This window comes from Salmo salar, chromosome 20 (genome assembly GCF_965601325.2).
Source record: "Salmo salar chromosome 20, fSalSal1, whole genome shotgun sequence".
NCBI lineage: Eukaryota > Metazoa > Chordata > Actinopteri > Salmoniformes > Salmonidae > Salmo > Salmo salar.
The window spans coordinates 35,194,608-35,214,808 of NC_138310.1; the positions used below are offsets into that span (position 1 = coordinate 35,194,608).

General features: G+C 42.9%; 1 protein-coding gene across 1 annotated transcript in view; it reads left to right on the forward strand.

Moving 5' to 3' along the window:
- The first annotated feature begins 310 nt into the window (after positions 1 to 310).
- Positions 311 to 20,201, forward strand: part of LOC106580514 (electrogenic sodium bicarbonate cotransporter 4) — a 38,586-nt gene continuing 18,695 nt past the window's right edge. Inside the window, exons 1-7 of the mRNA XM_014161672.3 lie at positions 311 to 444; positions 6,449 to 6,676; positions 11,006 to 11,135; positions 12,032 to 12,192; positions 12,745 to 12,900; positions 13,184 to 13,270; positions 19,134 to 19,189. Of these exons, the coding sequence (XP_014017147.2) occupies positions 318 to 444; positions 6,449 to 6,676; positions 11,006 to 11,135; positions 12,032 to 12,192; positions 12,745 to 12,900; positions 13,184 to 13,270; positions 19,134 to 19,189 (945 nt within the window). The 5' untranslated portion in view covers positions 311 to 317. The remainder of the gene's footprint in view (positions 445 to 6,448; positions 6,677 to 11,005; positions 11,136 to 12,031; positions 12,193 to 12,744; positions 12,901 to 13,183; positions 13,271 to 19,133; positions 19,190 to 20,201) is intronic.

Genomic DNA, 20,201 nt, shown 5'->3' on the forward strand with positions numbered 1-20,201 from the left:
TCCCAGAAATGGGAAATGTTCGGCACTCAGTCTGTACACACACTGACCTGTAATTTGTGAACATGATCGTTGTGTATTGCCTGGCTATCCAAACTTTTTTCTTCGGCCAAATGCTACTCACTGACAATATTTTCTTCTCCGCAATGCTTCTGGATCTGAGTACCTCTCCGATGATTTCTAGAACACAAATACATTCTAACCATTCTGATTGATCGTAGAAACCGATGGGTTGTCAACTAAGATTGTGTAAACTGTGCTAAATACACACAGTTCTTCCCCTTACTGTCTTTCTTTTTTCCAGGATGGACCATGAGCGAATGGGAGACCGGGGTATGGGAGACCGGGGTATGGGAGACCGGGGTATGGGAGACCGGGGTATGGGAGACCGTGGTATGGGAGACCGGGGTATGGGAGGCATTCACCATGGATATGATGAGGAGGAGGGTAAGTGAGACACAGCACAGTACATCAGGAATCTGTCCTCATCTACAATAAAAATTCATGATGTATAATGTACAATAGACCTATCATGATGGAATAGGTCTAACAGTCTGTTGCTTACAAGAATGGACATGAGAGATTTACAGTTACAGTTAGTTTGTTTTCAATTCCAGTATTGTGTAAAACAGTGGCAATTATTACTGAGTGGACTATCCTGGCTAAAATTGAATGAAATGACATTGATCATTTCAGTGTATTTAAGTATCTAATGTATCATTATTAGATCTGATCATTTGTGTAAATGTGCTGTTTATCTTGAAGAATGAATCATGTCCTATGTGATGATAATTGCCAATAACAAAGATGAAAGAATAACATGATCATGATGGGCATTGAATACCATTTTATATGTGAATATGAGTTTGTGTGTGTGTGTATGTGTGTATAAATGATTGTGTGTGTGGGTGTTTGCATGTACTTTCAGTTTGGTTCACCATGTCCTAAGCAGGCCCCTATCTATCCATTTGGCAGCAGGGCTGTGTGTATTTTCAGCAGGGCTGTATGTTGTTGTTCCAGCATTGATTTCTCTGTATTTAGCTTTGCACTGAGGCGGATGTCACAGACTTTTCATGTTTCAAGTTTTATTAGTCGTATGTACAGGGTACACATGGTATACACCATCCAAATAAATTCTTACTTGCGGGTTCCTTCTCGACAATGCAACAACAATAATAAATAATAAAATATAAGAATACGAACATAAATGGCTCAGTAGAATAGAATAAACATTTTAGCATAAGTATTATACAGGAAGCCACAATTTATAGTCCAATATTTACACGAGTATAGGGGATTGGGGGGCAAGCGTTTAAATTGTGCAGTATTAGCAATAGTAAATAAGAATCTTGTAGCAGCAGTTGTGATGGATTTGTTTAACAGAAGTCCCCACAAGAATAGTAAACAAACAACAATTTGACCAACTGGGGACATTTTGTTAGTCCCCACAAGGTCAAATGCTATTTCTAGTGGGTTTAGGGTTCAGGTTAGAATTAATGTTAGGGTTCGAATTAGGTTTAGGGTTAGGGTTAGGAGCTAGGGTTAGCTTTAGGGTTAGGGTTAGGAGCTAGGGTTAGCTGTAGGGTTAGGGTTAGGAGCTAGGGTTAGCTTTAGGGTTAGGGTTAGGGTTAGGAGCTAGGTATTAAGTTTGAAGGTAAGCCCCAGGTGCAGACAATGTCGAAGTAACAAAAGTTTATTAATTAGAACACGGGCAGGCAAAGGTACAGGATGGCAGGCAGGCTCAGGGCCAGGACAGGCAGAGGTCGGTTATCCAGAGTAGAGGGGCAAAGGTACAGGACGGCAGGCAGGCTCAGGGTCAGGACAGGCAGAGGTTGGTTATCCAGAGTAGAGGGCAAAGGTACAGGATGGCAGGCAGGCTCAGGGTCAGGACAGGCAGAGGTCGGTTATCCAGAGTAGAGGGCAAAGGTACAGGATGGCAGGCAGGCTCAGGGTCAGGGCAGACAGAAAGGACAAAACCAGGAAAACTAGAAAACAGGAATATAGACCAGGCAGGAGCAAGGGGAAAAACGCTGGCAGGTTTGAGGAACAAAACGAACTGGAAACAGACAAACAGAGATCACAGGTATAAAGACAAAGGGGATAATGGGGAAGATGGGCGACACCTAGAGGAGGGTGGAGACAATCACAAAGACAGGTGAAACAGATCAGGGTGTGACACTAGAGTTAGGTTTAGGGTTAAAGTTAGGTTTTTGGGTTAGGGTTAGGGTTACGGTTAGGGTTAGGGTAAGAGTACGGGTTAGGTTAGGGTTAGATTTAGGGTTAGGGGTTAAAGAAAATTGGATTTTGAATGGGACTGAATTGTGTGTCCCCATTGTTAGCTGTACAGGACTGTGTGTGTATGTGTGTGAGTGGGTGCATGCGTGCGTGCGTGTATGTGTGTATGTGGATGTGTGTCTGCGTGAGTGAGTGAGTGCATGTGTGCTAAGGTGCGGAGAATCAGAGCAGGTGGACAATCCAGTTCAAGTGTTTAGCAGTCTAGTGGTTTGTAGATAGAAACAGCCTCTGAGCCTTTTGGTATAAGACCTCACGCTTCTATAACGTCTCCCTGACAGTAAGGGATTGAACTGCTCGTGTTTCCTGGATGGGTGGGAACACAGTCCCAGTGAAATACTTGGCGAACTTCACCACACGCTGGAGGGCCTTGCGGTCATGGACCGAGCAATTCCCGTACCAGGCCATAATGCAACTGGTCAGGATGCTCTCGATGGTGCAGCAGAAGTATTTGGCAAGGACCCGGGGTGGAAAGCCGAATTTCTTAAGCCGCCTTAGGGTGTAAAGGTGCTGTTGAGCCCTCTTGACAAGAGTGGTGTTGTTGTTGGTCCATGTCAAGTTATCTATGATGGGGACGCCCAGGAACTTAAAACTGCTGACTCTCTCTAATGCAGTCCCGTTGATGTGGATCGGGGCTTGTTCCCTCCTCTACTTCCAGAAGTCAACAATCAACTCCGCTGTTTTGCTGACATTGAGGGAGAGGTTGTTGTCCTAGCACCACAATGCCAGTTCACTTACTTCCTCCCTATAGGTAAATTGGAGTGGGTCCAGTGTGGCTAGCATGCTAGCCTTGATGTGGTCCATGACCAGCCTCTTGACGTACTTCATGATGACAGTGGTGAGTGTGATGGGTGATAGTCATTTGGGCATGTCACATTGGTTTTGGGCACTGTGACAATGGTGGTCTCCTTGAAGCAAGTGGGGACTACATCCTGGGACAAGGACAGGTTGAAGATGTCAGAGAAGATGCCCACCAGCTGGTCAACACACACCTGGCCAGGGATGCCATCTGGCCAGGTGGCTTTGTGAGTATTTCATCTTTTGAGAGTTTTCCTCATGTCAGCCTTGGAGAGCAAAAGCACCTGGTCACCTGGAGCAGCGAGAGCCTTCCTGAATACCTTGGTATTATCTGCCTCAAAGTCAACATAAAATGTGTTAAGCTCGTCTGGGAGGGAGCCTTCAGTGGGCACCACACATTTGGATCTGCCTTTGTAGTCCCTGATAGCCTGTAGTCCTTGCCACATGTGTCGGAAGTCTGTGTTGTCGAACATCGATTCAAGTTTGAGTTTGTATCATCTTTTTGCGGAGTTCGTACCTGCTTGGCTTGTAAGCTTTGCGCGTCAACGAGTCATCGGGGTTTGTTCTGCTGACATTGAATGCTGCAGTATGGGCTCTTAGCATGGTACGGATTTCACCATTCATCCACTGTTTTTGGTTTGGGTATGTACAGATTGTTATTGTTGTTACAACATCATTAACACTTTCCTAATGAAGCCTGTGACTGATGATATATATTCCTCAATGTTGATGGATGAGTCCTGAGTAGACTCTTTGAACATATTCCAATCAGTATTCTCAAAACAGTCCTGCAGCATTGATTCTGCGTCTGTCACGGATGTTTGTATATCCTCTTACAGATGGTCCATCACATTGTTTCCTCTCATGAGACAGGATACATGTTGGTGATACTTTGGAATAATTTGTTTTAAAATCTCCTGCGACAATAAAGACTGCTTCCGGGTGAGAGGATTCTTGCTGGCTAATGTCCTTGTACAGTTCGCTGAGTTCTGCCTTGATGTTTGCTTGTGGCGGTAGGTACACACTGTGATAACAACACCGGAATTCCTTCGGCATATTTTAGCATCAGAAACTCAAGGTCAGGTGACCAGGAGCTTGAGATGTTTTGTTGATGAGGATGCATACCCCTCTCCCTACTCTTACCAGAAGCCGCCGTTCAATCCATACGGAAAATGGAAAAGCCGTCTGGTTGAATAGCAGAGTCAAGTGAATTGTCTGTAAGCCATGTCTCTGAAAAATAAAGACACAGCATTCCCTGATGTCCCTCTGCGATTGAAGCATTAGCCATCAGAATGCTAGGAAGAAGAGGATGTGTAGCCAGTCTTTTCAGCCTAGCTTGGAGTCCCCCTTACCTTCCTCTTCTTCATCACCAGCGTTGCCTTCGGTCATCTTGGTCAGCAACAATGGGTAAGACCACTGTGAGGGGAAAAAAGGAGTGGATGTAGTATTCCAGATCTGGGAGGCTGAGAAATGCAGTTAGTATGTAGCTTCCGATTCATGACCCAGAAGTGTTTGTCGGTCATAGGAAATTATTGCACAAACATTCTGAGCAAACAAAGTAGAAATAGCAATAAAAAAGTAGAGAAGGAACCGGCAAGATGCGCTCCTTCCTCAGTGCCTCCATCTTTAGTCACCCCTAAAGCTAGGGGTGACTAAAGGTAACTTTGGTCAACTCTGAGTTCAACTTGGGATAACTGGTACCACGAAAGTGGATCACCTTTTAGCCAAGTAACTTTCTATGACAATGAATCCTTCAGATCTAACCTGCTGGTTAATTCAGGGTTAATGACATTTATGCTGAATGAAGTGTCTGAGCCATGAGTTGAGGACCAATCAAATCAGATTCCCTCCCTCTCGCAAAGATTGCGTCATCATCCACTTTATATTAATCAAATGTTTTTTTGTGTGTTAAAAAATAGGGTAACACTTCATTTGGATAGTCTGGATTATCCATCTGTAGATACTTATACTATCTGTTGATAAGAAACTGCTTGCTAAGGTTACAGTTAGGGTTAGCGCTATGGTCAGGGTAAGGGTTACATTTAGGGTTAGGATAAAGGTTAAGGTTAGGGTATGAGCTAGGTTTAGGGTTAGTAGTTAGTTAGTTGAAATGTTACTGATGGATTATCCAAATAAAGTGTTACCAAAAATGGTAATGTTAAAATAACTATCACATTAAACATTTACTAATGACAAAATTATTTGAAACCTCAAACACAATAAAACGTTTGTATGACTTAATACAATTATTTTATCGATAGGAGTGGGAAAAAAGTATTTTACATTAAAGTAATAAAGTAAAGACGGAACTTCTAAAAGCCTGCTGAATTTTCAAGACAGCTTTTCTTTCATTTTGATTTCGGCACAAATGAAAAAATGACACTAACTTGCCCATGGCTTGATGTTTCAGCATTGTCTCAATGAAGAGTTTGGAATTCGACTAGTCACGTGCGACTTGCACGCGCAGTTACAAGCCTGCTAGAGTTAGTGGCAGGCAGAAGAGCAATATCCACCGTCCTAGCACAGATGAAGCCTGAGATGGAATGGGAAGCTAACTGAAGCTGGATAACTTTAGAAAACCCTGAGTAGATCTGGCTTGCCCCTCAGGCCTCACATGCTAGGTTCATTTTTGGGGGGTCCTTTCGGCAAACAGCGTATTATTCAATTATTGGTTTAGAACAATGTTCTAATTGTGTTTTAATGTAGTTGTTGCGTAAAATGAACTTGATCATGCATTGATAATCAAAAAGGAGCCTATTGCAAAGCGACAGTACAGTTGGTATCAAAGTAATGTAAAACAACACAAACGTTGACATGGTTCCTGCTGTTAGTAGCTGACAGAAAAACATGACAAAGTATGTAATGTAAGAAAAGACAATGTGTAGAAGAAGAGTCAGCTTTTACATGCAAATCATTGATTAGAATGCATTTTCTTTGTCATTCAACCCTGGCTTAAATACTTGAGAATGGTTTATTTATTACAGAAACAGACATGAACACTGTATCATAATTTATTCATTGTTTGTTTCAATGATTGAACACTTATGGAAATATCCCTTTGTGTACCAGGGATTAATGAGTGATGTGGTAGGACTCAGTGATTATGTTAGTCTGTCAAGGTTGTTGTTTGGCTTTTCTAGATACTATTAAACTATTATTAAGCCCAGTTTAATCTCTTTTTGAGGATGTTCTGTTTCTGTAGTACATGTTTGCAGTACGTTCTCCTCAATGACTGAGTTAAATCATGTATGATATTGTGACTTTACATTACGGTTTGTTTACAGGCCATTAGTCCATCTGCATTGGTGTCCCAGTAACCAACTTTGATGTTAACGGAAATTGCATTACCGTTTGACCACAGACCAGCAGAACATCTACATCGGTGTCCCGGTGCCTCGTGGGTACAGACGGAAACGCCGGCGAAGACGTTCTGCGGGTGGCCGTGAGGCAGCAGACAAGGAGAGGGGGGACAGACACTACGACCACCACAGACACCATGACCATGATGACAGAGACAGATACAGAGACCTAGAGGAGGGACTCATGGACCCACATGACCTCCAAGTCCCTCAAGACATCAACCGCACAAGTGAGTCATGGTCTGCGTGACAAATGGCACCCTATTTGCTATGTAGTGCACTACCTGGGCTTCAATCACATCACACTCCAGTGCCTATGCACCAGAACAACCAATGATGTAAATGCATGTCTAATCACTTCACACATCACATCACAAGTGAGTCATGATGAGTCACATGTCACTATGCTGCACTCCAGTTTGGAATGGAATGAATGGTATCAAACACATGGTTTCCATTTGTTTGATTTCATTTCATTCCATTCCCTCCACAAGTCACATCAGACTCCTGTGACGCTGGCTGCATCATAACAACTCTCAGTGACGCACGGTTTGGACAGTTGACGAAGAAAGTATTTCAGATTCAATAGCCAGCTGTTATTTCCCTTTTGGAGGCAGGTAGCCTAGAGGTTAAGCATGTTGGGCCAGTCATTGAAAGGTCGCCGATCCGAATTCCCAAGACGACTAGGTGAAAAACCTGTTTATGTGCCCTTGAGCAAGGCACTTAACTCTAATTTCTCCTGCAAGTCCCTCTGGATAAGAGCATCTGCGAAATTACTAAAATGTCAAATGTAGATAACTGCATATGTTTTCCTGTATGAGGAAGTGGATCTGTAATGCTTACAGGAACCAAAATAGAACTTAAATCAGGTTTGGTTGGAATTGCATCCCTTAGCCAGAATGCTGACCTGGTTGAATTGCTAGGTGAAGCTGTCCACATCACTCTATGTGGTGTAATTGAGTTCAAAGCAGCACAGTAGTTTGAATACGCAGTTGTTTTTAATCTCAGTCAGCTTGTTAGCTGGTGTAAGAGAGCATCTGCATGGCTGCAATCTTAGGAGAGGGCTGTTACACAGGAATAAAAGGAACACTATGTTTGAATATATTTGAGAGAAGGAAATACACGGTATAGTTCAGTTCCACATAAATATGTTGTTTTGTAGAACTATCCCTATAAGATTAGAAGCTGTTTGAAGGTTGTGAGTCGTACAGAAGTACCTTCAGGACAACAACGTTTTGGGAGATGAGAGCTTAGAAAACGCTGAATAAAGGGAATTTCAGGAAAGTGAATGAAACTGCTTACTGTAGCGACAGTCTCTCTGTCTACCCGTACCTGTCATTTTCTCACACTTTGTAAACAGTTTGTGTCAGTGTTTTTATTACAGTTGGATAAATACGTAAAGGTTATATATATATATACACTACCGTTCAAAAGTTTGGGGTCATTTAGAAATGTCATTGTTTTTGAAAGAAAAGCACATTTTTTGTCCATTAAAATAACATCAAATTGATAAAAAATACAGTGTAGACATTGTTAATGTTGTAAATGACTATTGTAGCTGGAAACGGCTGATTTTTAATGGTATATCTACATAGCAGGCCCATTATCAGCAACCATCACTCCTGTGTTCCAATGGCACGTTGTGTTAGCTAATCCAAGTTTATCATTTTAAAAGGCTTATTGATCATTACAAAACCCTCTTGCAATTATGTTAGCACAGCTGAAAACTGTTGATCTGATTAAAGAAGCAATAAAACTGGCCTTCTTTAGACTAGTTGAGTATCTTGAGCATCAGCATTTGTGGGTTCGATTACAGGCTCAAAATGGCCAGAAACAAAGCACTTTCTTCTGAAACTCGTCAGTCTCTAACCAGAATAGAAAGAGGAGTGGGAGGCTCCATTGCACAACTGAGCAAGACGACAAGTACATTAGTGTCTAGTTTGAGAAACAGATGCCTCACAAGTCCTCAACTGGCAGCTTCATTAAATAGTACCTGCAAAACACCAGTCTCAACGTCAACAGTGAAGAGGCGACTCCGGGATGCTGGCCTTCTAGGCAGAGTTGCAAAGAAAAAGCCATATCTCAGACTGGGCAATAAAAATAAAAGATTAAGATGGAATAAAGAACACAGACACTGGACAGAGGAACTCTGTCTAGAAGGCCAGCATCCCGGAGTCGCCTCTTCACTGTTGACTTTGAGACTGGTGTTTTGCGGGTACTATTTAATGAAGCTGCCATTGGAACACAGGAGTGATGGTTGCTGAATATTTGTTCCTCTGCTGAATATTTGTTTCCCAGTAGTTTTCATGTTTTCTACATTAGGAAAAAGTCATATGCTCTGTCTCATTCGCATGTACTGTCTTTCTACATAGAAATAGAATCACTATGATGATGGGATTCTGTTTCTATGGTCCTTCTCCATAGGCTGACAAGTGAGATCTTTGTGGGTACTAATGTATGCAAACAGGCAATATAACAGGAATTCACTCCCGGGTTGGTTCCTGTCGATACAATGATTTAAAGCCATTGATCCATCATGGCCTTTTACAGCTCAGTGTGTAATTTCTAGCCGGCTCTGGTCCATCCATCGGTTAGGTTAGAACACTGTGACCACCAGCTGTAGTGCAAAGCTCCCTTCCCCCAGCTAACTACAACCCACATATGGAACGTGTCCCAAATGGCACCTTGTTCCCTATTTAGTGCACTACTCTTGACCATAACCCATAGGGCTCAGGTCAAAAGTAGTACATTATATAGGAAATGGAGTGTCATTTGGGACGCAGGTATGGACATCTATGTCAATCTTCATGTAAATGTTAGAGAAAAAAAAACAGATTTTCAAATGAATTTATTGTGTTATAGGTTTTATGATGCTTGTATCTAAACCCAAGTAGATCGTTTTAAGATTGTTTTATACATCAGTTGGGGTCTCTCTCAGCTACAATATGAGGTCCTAAACCTAGAATGAAAGTGCATACTTGTACCTGTATGGGCTAATATGAGCCAATGGCCACCATACATACCCCCTGTTAGGTTCTAAGTTCAGGTACAAATCCAGTTGGACTACAGTTGGAGTCACCTCCTTGTATTTCTAGTTCAAACAGTCTGTCACTGTTGCTGGGCAACAACTAAGTCTGTTCCTCCTATTGGTGTTGTGATGGCCTAGTCTGAGTCCAGAATCTTCAGTCAGATAGTCTCCAACACGTTTAGTCAGTTTTATGCATAAATGCATCGTACTTTAGCAAGGTGTCATCCATATGAACTCAAGATTTTGTATTGTTACAGAGCTGACATCATCAAGCCCCGTGTAAACAAACGGAAAACAAGCAGGGGTCTAGCCCCCCCTTTGAGATTCTTGACAGAGCAGCCAAGGAAGTGAGAGAAGGGAAGAAGTCCATAAGAGTATCAGCAACTAGCAAGGGCTGAAAAAATAGACTGAATGACACTGAAGAGGTACAGTGACAAACAAACATGTAGCTGTGTGAAAGTGAGGCTGTGACAGAGTAGCAGAGGAACACAAGGTCTCATCTGATGACTTGGAGTCTGAGCTTGATAAACAAATCAAGAATCTCGCGGATCAGTATCATGGGCTTAGTAGCCTCAAACACAGAGAACTTGCCTATGAATTGGCAGATTGAAACATCCCTGTCCCAGATAACTGGTCAAGAGATGGAAGGGTAAGTGATATTGAATAAAGAGATCTATATCTGAATGTAGGCATACATTTAAGATAATACACCACAACCCTCCTTCCATTAATTAAACTTTGACCTACCAGCACCTTCACCCAGTCACAGGACACCGTCACTCACATACCCTGAACCTATGCTTAATTTACCTCATACCCGGGGTAAGTTGTGCCAAGATATCACTTTTTCTGGACAAGCTATGTTGTTATTTTTAAAATAATTCTGATTATTTCCAGGGATACACAACATCCTGAATAATAGATATCTTTGTTAGAAAAAATACTATATTTCCCTTGACGTAGCGATGTTGAATGTATAAAACGTCTCAACACACCCCATTCTCCCCTATATTGAGGTTGTAATGTGACAAGCCAGGTCGCTGATTTAGCCTAAGCATTGACCGCTCGGTGTGGAGACCAAACCCTCTGGTTATGGGTGTTCCTGTTGGATTGATAGAAATGCTGTCAAGCTCAAGATTAGATCATTACCATTTCAGTGGAATGAAAGGGGAAGACAAGTTCAACACTTTCTGATGTATCAGCAAACCATCCCTAAATAATAACGTGTGAGGAATTATAACAACAAGCCAGTCACATTCTAATATTCAGCTTGACCTTTTCGATATTAGGAAATGTGATCATCACTGTCTGTTGTTACACCATTTCTTGAAACTAATAAGTGGGCACACCGGGAAAAGATGATGCATGCTTAGATTTCTGATCCATAAAAGTAAAAATAAATAAATAATCTCCAGAGTAAATATGAGTCTGACATCAGTGATGATATCTGACGTGTGTGTGTCCGGTGTGTGTCCGGTGTGTGTCCGGTGTGTGTCGCCGGTGTGTGCGTGTGTGTGTGTGTTCATCCCAGTGTCCCCTGCAGCTGAGCGGCTGCGCTATATCCTGGGAGAGGATGATGACATGCCCACCCCCACACTGTTCACTGAGATGGACACGCTGCAACAGGACGGGGATGAGCTGGAGTGGAAAGAGTCTGCTAGGTGACTGCTGACCCACAGATTATACACACAGACCTACAGAATCATAACAGATTACTCACACAGACCTACAGAATCATAACAGATTACTCACACAGACCTACAGAATCATAACAGATTACTCACACAGACCTACAGAATCATAACAGATTACTCACACAGACCTACAGAATCATAACAGATTACTCACACAGACCTACAGAATCATAACAGATTATACACACAGACCTACAGAATCATAACAGATTACTCACACAGACCTACAGAATCATAACAGAAACATACAGTAGAAGCCAAACAATGTCAAATATGTTCATGCCAAAACAAGTTCTTGCCAAGAAGTTGACAGCCTATGTTATCAACGTCTGAGTCACCTGTAGTATAGGCTAATTTATATTTTAACATGTGCATGGTGATTCCAAAAATACATGCCATAAAACAAATTGTCCCACTCCTTCACCATAGACAGATGTCATTCTAGAACCCACCAATTTTGAATGAATGAATGTCTGAGCTACTGAATATCTGAGCTACTGAATGTCTGAGCTACTGAATGTCTGAGCTACTGAATGTCTGAGCTACTGAATATCTGAGCTACTGAATGTCTTAGGTACTGAATGTCTGAGGTACTGAATGTCTGAGGTACTGAATGTCTGAGCTACTGAATATCTGAGCTACTGAATATCTGAGCTACTGAATATCTGAGCTACTGAATGTCTGAGGTACTGAATATCTGAACTACTGAATGTCTGAGCTACTGAATGTTTGAGTGTGAGTCATTCCCAAGACAAGCAGTCAGTGTTGACCTAATACCAGATTCGACATTAGTAATTTTTAACTTCCAACTCATTTGACACCTCCAACTCATGTACTCTATCTGTCCCTGTGCTGTGGTCCAGGTGGGTGAAGTTTGAAGAGAAGGTGGAGGAGGGAGGAGAGAGGTGGAGCAAGCCCCATGTGTCCACCCTGTCCCTGCACAGTCTGTTTGAGCTGAGGACCTGTATACAGACCGGCACTGTGCTGCTTGATCTGGAGGGATACTCACTGCCACAGATAGTTGGTGAGCAACACAAACTCCTTTGTACAGAGCACTAATGCATGCCAAATCAGGTTTGTGTGATTCTTGCCTAACGTTTAGATGTAGTACTGTAAACAATGTCAAGTCTCTGTCACAATTGACAAGCAGAGGCATTTCAGCATGGTTGCCCTTCTAAGAACAGTTAGCTTAATGTGTACAGATGTAGGATCTTAATTTGATCACCCTATTGCATGAGAACTTTCCTGCAATACAGGAAATGTAAAACCTGTAGTGTATTTGAGGTTTAAACGGCTTCTGAAGTTTGTAATTACCACTTACAAATTTCAGACTTGATTTTCCCTTACAACATTTTGTATCAACCTCGACAAAAATGTCCATGAATTATAATCTACATAATAATTTACATTTCTTGTTGCTGCAGGATTATTTTCCTGCTGTAGCAAATTGGCTCAAATTAAGATGCTAGTAGCCTTCAGTTGTTGACAAGAAATGTGTTATGGTACCAAGAAGGAAATTAATTGGTGATCGTGAGTGATTCTACACAAACAGTAATAAGACCACATTCTCCTCCAGATGAAATCATTGAGCAGCAGGTAGATGAGGGCATGCTATCTCCTGACCTGAGAGAGAAGATCAGCTTTGTCCTCCTGAGGAAGCACAGGCACCAGACCAAAAAGCCCATCCACCGCTCTCTGGCTGACATGGGCAAGGCCAGCGGCGGTGGTGCCCGTGAGTGTCCCTCTGCTCTCTGGTCAAGTATGGCCGTCAGTAGCTTGAGACACATTATAGTACTTCCTAAATGTTACATTTGTATTCTACTTATATACATTAAAACATCAAATTGTATGCCCACTGCCCAGGCTGTTACACTTTCATTAATTGCAATTGACACATTTTCATGCAATATTCTCAGTTTTATTCAATTAAATTCAACAAACGTTATTTATCCCCAAGGCGAAATTATAATCTTGTTCAGCAGTCTCCCATCTCTTTATTTGTATTACCTCCTCAGCCCGTAGTCCAGGTGCAGCGGCCGCATTCAACCGCTCCACAGAAGACCTCCGCATGAAATCACAGCCAGGAGGCTATGGTCGTCTGCGTGAGTCTGCCTATTCCTCTGTCTCTCTCTGTCTCGCTCTCTCTCTGTACCTCTGTCTCTCTCTCTCTCTCTCTGAACCTCTCTCTCTCTCTCTCTCTGTACCTCTCTTTCAATTCAATTCAACGGGCTTTATTGGCATGGGAAACATATGTTAACATTGCCAAAGCAAATGGAGTAGATAATATGCAAAAATGAAATAAACAATAAAATGAACAGTAAACATTACACTCACAGTTTCAAAAGAATAAAGACATTACAAATGTCATATTATGAAACAATGTGTTGTAACGATGTGCAAATGGTTAAAGTACAAAAGGGAAAATAAATAAACATAAATATGGGTTGTATTTACAATGGTGTATGTTCTTCACTGGTTGACCTTTTCTTGTGGCAACAGGTCACAAATCTTGCTGTTGTAATTGCACACTGTAGTAGTTCACCCAGTAAATGTGGGAGTTTATCAAAATCTGGTTTGTTTTCGAATTCTCTCTCAATTCAATTCAAGGGGCTTTATTGGCATGGAAAACATATGTTAACATTACCAAAGCAAGTGAGGTAGATAATATACAAAAGTGAAATAAACAATAAAAATGAACAGTAAACATTTAACATACAGAAGTTTCAAAAGAATAAAGACATGACAAATGTCATATTATGTATATATACAGTGTTGTAACGATGTACAAATGGTTAATGTACAAAACAGAAAATAAATAAGCATAAATATGGGTTGTATTTACAATGGTGTTTGTTCTTCACTGATTGACCTTTTCTTGTGGCAACAGGTCACAAATCTTGCTGCGGTGATGGCACGCTGTGGTATTTTACCCAGTAGATAAGGGAGTTTATCAAAATTGGGTTTGTTTTCGAATTCTTTGTGGATCTGTGTAATCTGAGAGAAATATGTGTCTCTAATATGGTCATACATTGGGCAGGATGTTAGGAAGTGCAGCTCAGTTTCCACCTCCTTTTGTGGGCAGTGTGCACATAGCCTGTCTTCTCTTGAGGGCCATGTCTGCCTACGGCGGCCTTTCTCAATAGCAAGGCTATGCTCACTGAGTCTGTACATAGTCAAAGCTTTCCTTAAGTTTGGGTCAGTCACAGTGGTCAGGTGTTCTGCCACTGTGTACTCTCTGTTTAGGGCCAAATAGCATTCTAGTTTGCTCTGTTTTTTTGTTAATTCTTTCCAATGTGTCAAGTAATTATCTTTTTGTTTTCTCATGATTTGGTTGGGTCTAATTGTGTTGCTGTCCTGGGGCTCTGTGGGGTGTGTTTGTGTTTGTGAACAGAGCCCCAGGACCAGCTTGCTTAGGGGATTCTTCTCCAGGTCCATCTCTCTCTAGGTGATGGCTTTGTTATGGAAGGTTTGGGAATCGCTTCCTTTTAGGTGGTTGTAGAATTTAACGGCTCTTTTCTAGATTTTGATAATTAGCGGGTATCGGCCTAATTCTGCCCTGCATGCATTATTTGGTGTTCTACGTTGTACACAGAGGATATTTTTGCAGAATTCTGCATGCAGGGTCTCAATTTGGTGTTTGTCCCATTTTGTGAATTCTTGGTTGGTGAGCGGACCCCAGACCTCACAACCTTAAAAGGCAATGGGTTCTATAACTGATTCAAGTATTTTTAGCCAGATCCTAATTGGTATGTTGAATTTTAAGTTCCTTTTGATGGCATAGAATGCCCTTCTTGCCTTGTCTCTCAGATCATTCACAGCTTTGTGGAAGTTACCTGTGGCGCTGATGTTTAGGCCAAGGTATGTATAGTTTTTTTGTGTGCTCTAGGGCAACGGTGTCTAGATGGAATTTGTTTTTGTGGTCCTGGCGACTGGACCTTTTTTTGAACACCATTATTTTGGTCTTGCTGAGATTTACTGTCAGGGCCCAGGTCTGGCAGAATCTGTGCAGAATATCTAGATGCTGCTGTAGGCCCTCCTTGGTTGGTAACAGAAGCACCAGATCATCAGCAAACAGACTTCAGATTCCAGTAGGGTAAGGCCGGGTGCTGTAGACTTTTCTAGTGCCTGCGCCAATTCGTTGATATATGTTGAAGAGGGTGGGGCTTAAGCTGCATCCCTGTCTCACCCCATGGCCCTGTGGAAAGAAATGTGTGCGTTTTTTGCCTATTTTAACTGCACACTTGTTGTTTGTGTACATGGATTTTATAATGTTGTATGTTTTACCCCCAACACCACTTTCCATCAATTTGTATAGCAGACCCTCATGCCAATTTGAGTCGAAGGCTTTTTTGAAATCAAAGCATGCCTTTGTTTTGGTTTGTTTGTCAATTAGGGTGTACAGGGTGACTACATGGTCTGTTGTACCGTAATTTGGTAAAAAGCCAATTTGACATTTGCTCAGTACATTGTTTTCACTGAGGAAATGTACGAGTCTGCTGTTAATGATAATGCAAAGGATTTTCCCAAGGTTGCTGTTGACGCATATCCCACGGTAGTTATTGGGGTCAAATTTGTCCCTACTTTTGTGGATTGGGGTGATCTGTCCTTGGTTCCAGATATTGGGGAAGATGCCAGAGCTAAGGATGATGTTAAAGAGTTTTAGTATAGCCAATTGGAATTTGTTGCTGTATATTTGATCATTTCATTGTCACGGCTGTCAAAAGGATCGAACCAAAATGCAGCATGGTTGTAGTTCCACATATTTATTTAATCCGTGAAACGTCGCGATACACAAATAACTAGAATAACAAAAACAACACACCGTGAGGCACAGAGAAATAAACACTATTCAAAAGATAAATCACCCACAAAACCCAGGAAGAAAAACCCCTACTTAAATATGATCTCCAATCAGAGGCAACGAGGACCAGCTGCCTCCAATTGGAGATCAACCCCCCAAAAAACAACATAGAAATAAAAAAACTAGAACTAAAACATAGAAGTAAAAGAAATAAAAACACACAAAACACCCCCTGTCATGCCCTGACCTACTCTACCATAGAAAATAACCTCTTACTATGGTCAGGACGTGACAGTACCCCCCCCCCCCCCTCCCCAAAGGTGCAGACTCCGAATGCTACCCAAACAAAAAATAAACAAAAGGGAGGGTAGGGAGGGTGATAATTGTCTATGGCGGCTCAAATGCAGTCCACATAACCTTAACCTCCAGCAGAGGAGGTGGCTCCGGTTCGGGGCGTAATCCCCGCTCCACCCGCTGATCCCTCCGCTCTAGTACCACCGGACCGTGGATCGTCGTCGGAGGAACTGGACTGTAGATCATTGCTGGAGACTCTGGGCTGCAGGCCGCCGCTGGAGACTCTGGGCTGCAGGCCGCCGCTGGAGACTCAGGACTGGGGAACTTCTCAGGAGGTTCCGGACTGGGGAACTTCTCAGGAGGTTCCAGACTGTAGGGCGTCTCAGGAGGTTCTGGACTGTAGGCCGTCTCAGGAGGTTACGGACTGTAGGCCGTCTCAGGAGGCTCCGGACTGTAGGCCGTCTCAGGAGGCTCCGGCCTATAGGCCGTCTCAGGAGGCTCCGGCCTGTAGGCAGTCTCAGGAGGCTCCGGCCTGTAGGCAGTCTCAGGAGGCTCCGGCCTGTAGGCCGTCTCAGAAGGCTACGGCCGGTAGGCCGTCGCTGGAGGCTCCGGACTGGGGAGCGTCGCTGGAGGCTCCGGACTGGGGAGCGTCACTGGAGGCTCCAGACTGGGGAGCGTCGCTGGAGGCTCCGGACTGGGGATGCGCCGCTGGAGGTCTGATGCGTGGGACTGGCATAGGTGGCGCCAGACTGGTAACACACACCTCAGATTGAGTGCGGGGAGGAGGCACAGGACGTACTGGGCTGTGGAGGCGCACTGGAGGCCTGATGCGTGGGACCGGTACAGGTGGCACCGGGCTGCTGACACGCACCTCAGGGCGAGTGCGGAGAGGAGGCACAGGATATACTGGGCCGTGGAGGCGCACTGGAGCTCTGGAGTTTATGGCTGGCACAACCCGTCTTTGCTGGATGCTCAATCCAGCTTGACAACTGCAAGGCGCGGGCAGAGATTGCACCGTGACGACACAGTGCGCATCACCGCATAACACGGTGCTTGCCCCGTCACTTGCTCCCCACGGTAAGCACGGGGAGTTGGCTCAGGTCTCCACCCTGACTCTGCCAACCTCCCCCTGTGCCCCCCCAAAAACATTTTTGGGGGTGCCTCTCGGGCTTCCGTTGGGCTAGCTCCTCATAGCATCGCCGTTCCACTTGCTTCCACCTGCTTCCATGGCAGGGTCTTGTCCCCTGCCATTACCTCCTCCCAGGTCCAGGACGTCCTCCATTCTCTTTTCTCCCGAGCCCAGGATCCCTGCTCCTCCTGGGCATGCTGCTTGGTCCTTTTGTGGTGGGTGATTCTGTCACGGCTGTCAAAAGGATCGGACCAAAATGCAGCATGGTTGTAGTTCCACATATTTATTTAATCCGTGAAACGTCGCGATACACAAATAACTAGAATAACAAAAACAACACACCGTGATGCAGAGAGAAATAAACACTACTTAAAAGATAATCACCCACAAAACCAAGGAAGAAAAACCCCTACTTAAATATGATCTCCAATCAGAGGCAACGAGTACCAGCTGCCTCCAATTGGAGATCAACCCAAAAAACAACAACATAGAAATAGAAAAACTAGAACTAAAACATAGAAATAGAAAAACACAAAACACCCCCTGTCACGCCCTGACCTACTCTACCATAGAAAATAACCTCTTACTATGGTCAGGACGTGACATTCATTGAGAATACCATCAACACCACATGCCTTTTTGGGTTGGAGGGTTTTTATTTTGTCCTGTAGCTCATTCAAGGTAATTGGAGAATCCAGTGGGTTCTGGTAGTCTTTAATAGTTGATTCTAAGATTTGTATTTGATCATGTATATGTTTTTGCTCTTTGTTCTTTGTTAAAGAGCCAAAAATATTGGAGAAGTGGTTTACCCATTCATCCTCATTTTGGATAGATAATTCTTTGTGTTGTTGTTTTTCTCTCTGTACCTCTCTCTCTCTCTCTCTCTCTCTCTCTCTCTCTCTCTCTCTCTCTCTCTGTACCTCTCTCTCTGTGTACCTCTCTCTCTCTCGCTCTCTCTGTACATCTATCGCTCTCTCTGTACCTCTCTCTCTCTGTACCTCTCTCTCCCTCTCTCTCTCTGTACCTCTCTCTCTCTTTCTCTTGCTGTACCTCTCTCTCTGAACCTCTCTCTCTCTGTACTTATCTCTCTCTCTCTCTCTCCCTCTGTACCTCTCTCATTCCCTCTCTGTACCTCTCTCTCTCTGTACCTCTCTCTCTCTGTACCTCTCTCACCCTCTTTCTCTCTGTAGCTCTCTCTCCCTCTCTCTCTGTACCTCTCTCTCTTTCTCTTGCTGTACCTCTCTCTCTCTCTGAACCTCTTTTTCTCTCTCTGTACCTCTCTCTCTCTGTACTTATCGCTCTCTCTTTCCCTCTGTACCTCTCTCATTATCTATCTGTACCTCTCTCTCTACATCTCTCTCTCTGTGTACCTCTCTCTAACATTGCCAAAGCAAGATACGTTTATATCTCTATCTCTCCGTACCTCTCACTGCTTTCATCATCTCTCTAGAACCTGTTTGTCTCTCTTTCTCTCTTTCTTTCACTCTCTCTTCCTTTGACTTCTTGTATCACTTCTAAATATCCAATTATTTCCCTGTCTTTTCAGATGTGTTTAAAGCGCTAGAATACTAGACAATATATAATAATATGTACTATAATAGACAATATTTCATCGTCTTCATGGCATGAACTCATTTCAATTGAAGAAGAAGAAAAAAATTGATTTGCACATTTTTCATTGATAATTAGAACCCTCTCCATATCCTAAGCAATTGTTTACATGTACTGTGTTGTTTTGCAGGTCATGCCCAAAGTAGGAGCATGAATGACATTTCAGACACTCCGAGCACAGACCAGGTGACCCACTAATATAACATTACAACTCAGCAGGCTCAATTCAATCAAACATTATCCTTGCACAGAGAAATGACTGGTTTTACTGAATTATTTTCATAATATAATGTATTTTTATTTCATGTAGGTTAATCTAGGTTAGTTACATTACTGAAAATATCATTATCTCTAAGCAGGGATGATGTTAGTTTTCTGCAAAGCTGTTTGACTGAATTGCAACCAGAGTGTTTTTAATGCAGGAATTAATGTTTCTTATTTTGTAATGGCAATACGTGTTGGGTGTGTGTACTCCATGTGAACGCTATGATCCCTTATTGATGTCACTTGTTAAATCCACTTCAATCAGTATAGATGAAGGGAAGGAGAAGGATTTTTTAGCCTTGAGACAGTTGAGACATGGATTGTGTATGTGTGCCATTCAGAGGGTGAATGGACAAGACAAAAGATTGAACTGCCTTTGAACGGGGTATGGTAGTAGGAGCCAGGCGCACTGTTTTGTGTCAAGAACTGCAACGCTGCTGGGTTTTTCCCGCTCAGCAGTTTCCAGTGTGTATCAAACTACCCAAGGGACATCCAGCCTACTTGACACAACTGTGGGAAGCATTGGAGTCAACATGGTCCAGCATCCCTGTGGAACGCTTTCGACACCTGAAGAGTCCATGCACGATGAATTGAGGCTCTTCTGAGGGCAAAATATATTCAATATTAGGAAGGTGGTCCTAATGTTTGCTATACTGAGTGTATATGTGTGTTTGTACATGTCATATAGTGCATTAAATAACATTTAACCGGTAATCTAATGTTACTTTCTGTACATATGCTGTAGAGGATTTGGATTGCAGTTGTGTTTCATTGTTGCCAGGGGAGCCCGATGGAAACAGTGTTGTTAATTAAATCTTGGATTGTGTTTGTTTTAGTGCTCATGTCACAGAGTTATCTGGGGAGGAGGCGGGCTCACAACTCAGTGTTGTCTAAGGATGATTTAACAGTAGCATTTAAACCCAGTGAGAAATAC